This window comes from Xyrauchen texanus, chromosome 1 (genome assembly GCF_025860055.1).
Source record: "Xyrauchen texanus isolate HMW12.3.18 chromosome 1, RBS_HiC_50CHRs, whole genome shotgun sequence".
NCBI lineage: Eukaryota > Metazoa > Chordata > Actinopteri > Cypriniformes > Catostomidae > Xyrauchen > Xyrauchen texanus.
This window is the reverse complement of record NC_068276.1, coordinates 47186069-47194845: the sequence shown is the minus strand read 5'-3', so window position 1 is coordinate 47194845 and position 8777 is coordinate 47186069. Positions and strand designations below refer to the sequence as shown.

Below are 8777 nucleotides of genomic sequence, written 5' to 3'. Positions count from 1 at the left end.
CATATTTTAATGATATTTTAGGGGGGTACAACCCACAGATAGGGGGCAATTTCCGCCTATGGTCACAATACGCAATTGGATAATTGTATTAATGGATTATCTCCCATCTTATGGATGTAGGACCACAAGTGTGTAAATGTATGTGTAACAGCATTCACTTTTTCTGTTACATATTGCTTACCAAAATACTTATTTCCAGTAGAAACCAAATCTAACATGTTTTTTTTTTCTTTCTTGTTAGTTTCTTGTGATATATGAAAAGAATAGACTACACTAAATCCGTTTTCACTTGTTATTTTGTGTACATGGTAAAAAAAAAAAAAAAGCTTTCTACTGGTCTACACATTTTTTTTGTCTGTGTTGGATTTACTGTAATTCAAAATCTACGAACGTTTCGTCCGTTTTAAAATACGCATAATCGATTGCTACAGTTAAGTTGTCTTTACAACAAATGAGCACCAGATGGCGCCAATGACGTTGTCAGTTTACTACATGTGATGTCATTATCAAGCACCGGAAACGTGCGCGCGAACGCTGGTGTGTTATTTTGCTTTGGCAGTGTGTATGGATTATTTAGTAGATGTTTAGTTTTGAAGACCAGTTTTTAAAGAGTATTAACAAATAGACTGTTTAGATGCCTAAAGGAAGAGACGTTATCAGGTGATAAAGCAGCTGTACCAGAAGGAGACTCAGGGGAGATGGCGGTATGAGAGAATCTTGACAACGAACTTGCATTCAATTAGTCAGCATTCACGGAACCTTAATAGTAACTGTGCATTCTAATAGGTTATACGACAGCTTTATTTGACTAGTGTAATGTTGTGATCCCCTAAGTAGTATGTCTCTCTTTAGCCTAAAGGTAAAGTTGGTACGAAAGGCAAAAAACAAATCCACGACGAAAACCAGGAGACACTTAAATTCTATTGTAGGATTGTGCTTGGAGCAAACGTAAGACAAGCTTCCGTGTTTCCCAGAACCTTTTATCTCTGTATCTGTAATTGAGTTTTTCCCTTATTTGTGCTTGTTTTCTATTTCCACCCTTCAGGCCATTTATGCAGCAGTCAATCTCTTGCTCTTTTACAACTCTTCTACATTTTGGACATGGGTAAGTCACAGTCTGATGTGATAAAGCAGCTTTACACTGCAGCTGAATGTGACCCAAATCTGATTTTCTGCTGAATTAAATTGCATTTAAAAAATAATTAATTAAAATTAATTAAAAGGCCAATACACCTAATATGTAAGCAGGTGATGGAGAAAGGTTTTGATGGATAAAGTATTTTTTGAAACAGTAAATTTCACTTGTATAGTGCAATTCAATTCTCATCGAAGTTCAAAAGTGCTATATTACTCGAGTGAAACTAGGGTTGTATATCGTCCATCGTGATGGCTGACCAACATCACGATGTAGAGCCACCATCGTGATGCCACGCCCCATTTTTGCGAGTCTTGCTAGTGTGACTCACTAATCCTAGTCTCTTCTATAGTTAACCTAAAAACTTTGCAGGGATTGCTCTGTAAATTAAATTGAGAATATAACTAATGCATGCTATTTTAAATACTGTAGTATATGCCAGAGACGTGACGTGTTAGTCTGTGAAAATACCGTGTCAGGCAGGCTACACAAATATTGATCTTGACATTGTTAGCTTCTTGTCTTTTTTTTACATGTCTTACACTGTAAATTTAGATTAAAATATTTTATGTTGTAGGCTACAAGAAAATAGCCTTTATTAATTAATTAATTATTAGTAGTTGTAGTGTCTCAGAAAATCTTGTTCATTGTCACATAGCTCTTGTATACACTGAAGCGGCAGTTTAAGATAAACCCAGACCAGCGAACGTCAAATAACTTTTGTCTGGTTAATACTTTTAAAGAAAAATTTCCTTGGCCATAAATCCATAATGTCAAATCAAATGAAAGAAACAAGGTGAATATGAATAACACACATTTATTAAAACATAGAAGAACAACAAATAAAACAAGAAAACGGGAACAACACTCAGACCGATACTCGGCATTAACATTTCACTTATAATTAGCAGCACAATTAACTTCAGCACAGGCTACAAAATAAATTAGCCTATGTTATTGAAATATTGTAAAGTGGTCATATGAACTACACAAATGAACGTTTAAAAAATTATATGCAAAATCGAATAGCTCCGCAACGGATGGCGAAAAATGCGTAAAGAAGTCTAATAACTTTCACCATAGACTATGTTTAAATTTCGATGTTTCTGGCCAGAAATACCAACATATTCACTTTATCTGGTTTTAATAAGCTGCGGATTGGAGTAACTACACTACCCGCTGTGCTGAAGACCCGCTCTGATGGAGTACTGGTAGCTCATATGCACAGATATTTCCGTGCTAATCTTGCCATGAACGGAAACCTTTTGTCGTTCATTTTCCACCAAGTCAGCGGGTCCTCTTCCCCATCAATGGCCATTTCCTGCAGGTACATGGTCATTTCTGCCTCGACCTTTTGCTCATCAGTGAGTAAAATAACGAAATTATAGTTTTTAAGTGGAAAATAGTATTTGTGTAAAGAGATATATTAAAATAAAAAGTGCACAACACTTCTTAAGTGAAAGCTAAAAAAAAAAAATGCTTCACGTGTCGTGCAACCTACTGATAAAGCGCCGACGAGTCATTAGTTGGGTTAGTAAAATAACGAAATTATAATTTTTCATTTAATTTTTGAAAATTATATGAAATTATATAACCCCGCCCCACCGACGATATCATCGTCCATCGCGATGTTTTACTGTCAACATCGTCAACTGCCAATTTAGGGGACATCGCCCAACCCTAAGTGAAACACACCAGCAGGGTCTGGGAAGTTCAGCGACTATTGACATTGACTACCATCCCTGGTAGGGGTGTAATGATACACTCAGCTCACGATTCGATACGTATCACGGTACTGGGTTCACGATACAATACGCATCACGATATTTTGAACAAAATTAAAAAAATGAAACCAATTCAAATAACAGATTTATTTCCAAAGCATTAACAATTTTCAATAACTTTCTTTATTGTATTTTAACCTTCTTTATGTAAATTAACAATTGACTAGGTGTCGCTGAACAATAAAACTGAATTTTAACATGAAATTAGAATTAATATAGCTGACACCTAAGAGAGAAATTCTTAAAACAGTAAAAGTGCAAAAATAAAAACAAAACATAAAAAAAATATATTGTTCTGTTCAAGTAAGTTCAACACAAACAGCTTGTGGGTTTGTTTAGGTTACTTACAGTTACAGACTGACATGCAAATGGAGTGACAAACAAGCACACAAATGCAAATACACAGGTTCTCACACAATTAGAAATGCATACATATCTGCTGTAACTGGTGCGATTTGTTCTTCAACCAGAGGAAAACCTCTTTGCGTTGTTCAGGGAGTAAGTGGGGCAACAATCAAAATCTGGGGTCCAAGGCAGTACTCTCTAGCAGATAAGATAAGCTTGAGAGGTTTTGCAGAATGGCTGTCTTCATGTTAGCTATAGGTGTAGAGTATTTCTCGCCATGCTCTGTTCGATCATGGATTTCAAGGGCACAATGAGTGACAGGGTGGTGGTGATGTTTTTTTATTTTAGCGGTTTAAGAAGTTTTACTATTTCTTCGGCATCACTGATGTCGGCACTATCCAGAGTATCGAGTTGACAGGCATTTTTACACACCTCTGTGCTCAAAAGGGCTGACGTTATAGCCGCTTGTTGCTCGAGATAGCTTTCCAGCATTTCCATTGAGCCGTTCCATCGTGTAACAGCTGGTGCTGTGGCACTGCGGTGAAAGAAAGCCACGACTTTTCTCACATGACAAAGCAAGCGACTGACACAGGGAGCATGCAATCCTGCTTGCGAAGCAAGATTCAATGTGTGCGAAACCCTTAATATGAGGAGACAACCCAGCTTCTCTCACTGCCACCTCCATTATAATTTCATGATTTACATGTAATGTTTATTGTGAAATGAGAAAATGAATTTTGTTGTAGTGGAATTTTATTGTAGTGTCTGTAAAGAGCTCAAGGGGCAGCATCTGAAACTGTTGGCAGGCTTCTGGGGTTGGAGAGGGGCGTGTGTCATGGTTCGGTCTTCAGGAACCGTGACACAGGATCGTAGATGTTTGTATCGCGATTTCGGTTGCGTTCGGTGTATCGTTACAGCCCTAACCCCTGGTGTCGCGAATTTGAATCCAGGGCATGCTGGGTGACTCCAGCCAGGTTTCCTAAGCAACCAAATTGGCCTGGTTGCTAGGGAGGGTAGAGTCACATGGGGTAACCTCCTCGTGGTCATGATTAGTGGTTCTCACGCTCAATGGGGCACGTGATAAGTTGTGCATGGATCGTGGAGAGTAGCAAGAGCCTCCACATGCTGTGAGTCTCCGTAGTGTCATGCACAACGAGCCACGTGATAAGATGCACGAGCAGAGCATTTACAGTACATAAATCGATCTCTGGATCTTTTCATGCACATATTTTACTATTTGTAGTCCAAAAGAATTACTGAACTCAACTGTTGAGCTTTTAATTTTGTTTCCCTACAGAACTGAAGGCATTAACTAGAAAAGATTTCTCACATTTAAACAATAACACACCTATATTTGCTTAAAATCAAGTAGGAAAATAACAAATGTTGAGTTGGATTGATGTAAAAATCAAATCTGACCTAGCTGTTGACACTGAAGGAACATTGGAAAAAATCTGATACATATTTCCACTTATGAAAGTGACCATGATGGATTTAAACATTTCAGATTTGATGCGATTGTAGCTGTTTACACTGTCATCCAATTAACAGATCTGTCACATGTGAGTGAAAAAAATCAGATTTGGGCCACATTCAGCTACGGTGTGAACGGAGCCTTTCGGGGCAGGTTTTATTAATAACAATACAATACTTTGCAAGAAAAGTCATATTTACCAAAAGAAATGCAGAGTAGTTCTTAACCCCTCTTTATTTTTCTCTTTGTACCAGTTTTATCTACTGTTTGCAGCGATGGTCTATATTGGCAGCTACAGATCCATGTCAGCAATGGCCAAACCTGCATTTGCTGATGATGGTAGCCTGCTGGATGGAGGGATAGACCTTAATATGGAACAAGGCATGGCAGAGTGAGTTGTGGCTTTATAGCTCTATTCCTTTTAGAGCCTGACCGATATGGAATTTTCTAGACCAATTACCAATATGGTGGCCGATAAATACAATTTTGGAGCTGGAATAAAAACAGACCATTTCTATGTGAATTGTTCACAGATTTTGCACCGATATGACTTTGCAAATGTTCTCAGAGGGCTACTTTCTTAAACAAATATTTTTTATCAAAGAATATTTGACATTATTATACATTGTCAACAAATTCTACAAATGAACACTGAGAAAATAAAGAATAAATAAAAATACAATAAATAACTTCAAAAACATCAGTACTGTATGTTCAGTATCAGTAAGTTGCTGACCATTAAAATAAAGAATAAATAAAAATAAAATGGCTAAATAAACATGAGTACTGTTTAGTATCAGTCAAATGCTGACAATATTAATACTGCCAGTCAATTAGGGGCAGGTTGTAAAACAAGAAGCATTTACTCCCACCGAGTCAAGAGATAAACAGTGCAGCGGCGATACACCATATTCTGCTATATAAGTTCAAGAGAAACTTTCGACGGTGAAAAACCAGACTTTTAAATATTACATTTTGTAAATGTAATGACTGGAATTGTTCAGTTGAAGGGGGTACCAAACTGTGAATCCTGAACAAAACAGTTTGATGAAAACGTGTTTACACATTAGCTTCCACTCAGCTAACAAGCAATGAAAGTAGCTACGTGGTTAGCTAGTTAGCTATAAGCTCGTTGTCACGGAGAGCAAAAGATGGACTTTATTTACTTTCCAGCATTGTATCTTACCAACTAGGTAACAACATAATGTGAAATCAACACTCAACAGACACAATCAACCACCGCACTTTTGTCTGCTGAGCTTCAAAAAGATGCTCTGATGTTTACCTTTCATTCTGCTACATTACTTAACGCATGACTAGATGACGTCGACGCAAAAAATATGTCGACGCAAAATATGCGCGTCGATTCGTCGGACCCAAAACAAAGATGGCGGCGCCGGCAAGTAGTAGCAACACGAGTGGCTCCTCAGACTATCAGAAGTGCAAGGCGGCATGCACTCGTTCCTCTAAAGTATGGGAATTCTTTAATTTAAAAGGAAACAATTCCGTGATATGTCGTCTTTGCAAAATGGAGATGGCCTTCCATTCTAGCACCACGGCAATGCACCAGCACCTGAAGAGGCGCCACCCGGTTGCAGATGACAGAGCACCGTAAGTTTTTTTTCAACTCCCCACTTTGCACTCGATGTTGTAGACACCTCAAGTTTTCGCTTATAGCTATTAATAATGCGCTTATAGCTATGAATGTCGTGAAAAATACATAGAGGACACTGACAACGTGCTGACAGACAGGACCAAGCAGGTAACATTTAATAAAGTCTCAACTTTCAAATTTGGTCATTCAAAGAAAATTAAACCATAAATAGGCCTACTATTTTGTGGCTCTTTAATGTGTCGTGACAGATTGCCTCAGTTAAAGCTGCTCGTGAACCGATCATCTTTTCCTTGGTTAATTTATAGCATCAAATAGTCTAAACATGAATGTAGCCTACATCAGAAGGACTGTTGTTTTAACCACAGAAAGACGTCAGTACAGTAGCCTACAATCCATTATTCAAATTCAAATCCACCGACGTTAATCCTCTCTCTCCTGACTACTTTGTCGGACAAAAATGGAATATTATGATTGATTGATCAGATCGCCAGTCAATCAAACTCCCGGCAAATGTTTTTTTTTAATTTACATTTTATACACCCCCACCCCCGATGAAACCGGTATTACCGGTGTTGTCACAAGTTGATTAATCGAATCGAAATCGAATCAGACTGAAAAAAACTAATCGTTAGATTAATCGATGCATTGGAAAAATAATCGCTAGATTAATCGTTTAAAAAATAATCGTTTATCCCAGCCCTACGCATGACAAACTATAGCTGGTTAACAGCAAACAAACTTGAGTGACATGGTTGTCAGGGACAGGGTTAATGTTAAATTAGTTCAATTGAAAAGGGAAAATGATGGGGTCATTGTTTATTAACTTTCCAGTATGTATTTCACAAACTAGTTATCAACTTACTGTGAAGACACCACTTAATACCGCACAGTCCACCATCATAAAACAGTGTCTGGAAATAGTGGAGTCTGAGCACGCTCTGCTGGACAAACTATGTAATTTAAAATTTTAAAGCATTGTTTTTTGCATTATATGTTCTGAAAAAAGTTTTTATATCTGTGCATATAGGTAACACAACTGATATATCGGTCGGGCATTAATGATATATATTCCCTACTTGCAAAAGTTACCTGTTTATATTTGTATGCAGGCACCTCAAGGATGTGATTCTTCTTACTGCTATTGTTCAGGTCCTCAGCACTCTGTCGTCCTACTTCTGGTACCTCTGGCTCCTGGTGAGACTAAGTCATTGTCCTTGTTGTGATATCTAGGAGCTTACACAAATCCACTTTTACTGTAAATCATGCAATTTACTCTCTTTGCCTACCAGGTACCTGCAAGGGCTTTGCATTTATTATGGGTGAATTTTCTGGGCCCTTGGTTTTCTGCTGAGTCACAGGCAGCCCCTGAAGAGAACGAGAAGAATGATAAGAAACAAAGGAGACAGGAAAGACGTCAGATGAAGAGATTCTAGACTTATCCACATTTAAAAAAATGTACATTCATTGTACAATATCAAAGAACACACTATCTAAGATATTCTGAGACATTTGATTTGACAGATTAGTCCAGACAATAGATGGGCAATGTGAAGTGTCTTCACTTTTTTAATCTCTCACTTGTCATCTGCTCTTCCATCCTTCTCAGCATTTTGCACCTTGCATTTTTGGCCAGTCTCAAACTTTCTTGCTCAGGTGTACCATGTTCATATTTGCCTGTTGACTGGGGTTCCAGCTCTTTTTGTGTTTTAATCATGAAGTTGGACAAATGCCTTTGCTTACTATAGTGAGCTAATAATTTCATGAGGTCCACTCATCAATTGTAGGTATTGCTGTAGCTTACAACTACATGGCACATTTTGACCTGATTTTGCATGAGGAGCCATCAAGTCACACAGCATTTCAGTTTGGCTTTTAGAATTTCCTTGTAGAAAAAAATATTTATTTGAATGTGAGGTTGTAGTGTGAGCACATCCTGTGAACAATTATTTATCACAGATAATTTATATTTTGATAACGTATTACATGCGATACCTTGAGGAAAGAATGCAGAATGAAAGATAATTATTAACTTGTGAGAGAATCAAGGACTTTATCTGGTTACATCTATTTTTAGCTTTGTGTTATTTTGGGTGGGTTACTACAGGAAAACTTGTGAACATGTGACCTCACTGTTGACTGGCCTTCAACATGAGTTTTTTTTCAATGGACTAATGAATGATCAAATGATTGTTTCTGAACAAAAAGTCATCTTGTCACATCTCACAACCTGAATTTGACAACCTGGTAAACACAAGCATACCAAATAATATAAATAAACTGTTTTGAAATGATAGGTTGATGTGAATTTTCATTTTAAAGGTGCATCGAATGTACACTCGAAATTAGAGTGCAGTGTGGGTAAGAATGAGTGAACAAAAGTGGTGAACGAGTGGTTCACTCAGAATTCGGACACTCCTACAAAAT

The 8777-nt window shown here is 37.6% G+C and overlaps 1 protein-coding gene across 1 annotated transcript; it reads left to right on the top strand.

Annotated features, from left to right (window-relative positions):
* Positions 1-505: 505 nt before the first annotated feature.
* On the top strand, positions 506-8640 carry LOC127648962 (transmembrane protein 208). Its single transcript, XM_052133828.1, has 6 exons — positions 506-704; positions 853-948; positions 1046-1105; positions 4993-5129; positions 7463-7547; positions 7643-8640. The coding sequence occupies exons 1-6, from the start codon at positions 699-701 to the stop codon at positions 7784-7786; spliced, it is 528 nt and encodes a 175-aa protein (XP_051989788.1). The 5' UTR covers positions 506-698; the 3' UTR covers positions 7787-8640.
* The last annotated feature ends 137 nt before the right edge of the window (positions 8641-8777 follow it).

Coding starts and splice junctions, on each gene's coding strand:
- LOC127648962 (XM_052133828.1), top strand. Junction 1,106..4,992: donor CTTCTACATTTTGGACATGG/GTAAGTCACAGT, acceptor TCTTTGTACCAG/TTTTATCTACTGTTTGCAGC. Junction 5,130..7,462: donor ATGGAACAAGGCATGGCAGA/GTGAGTTGTGGC, acceptor ATTTGTATGCAG/GCACCTCAAGGATGTGATTC.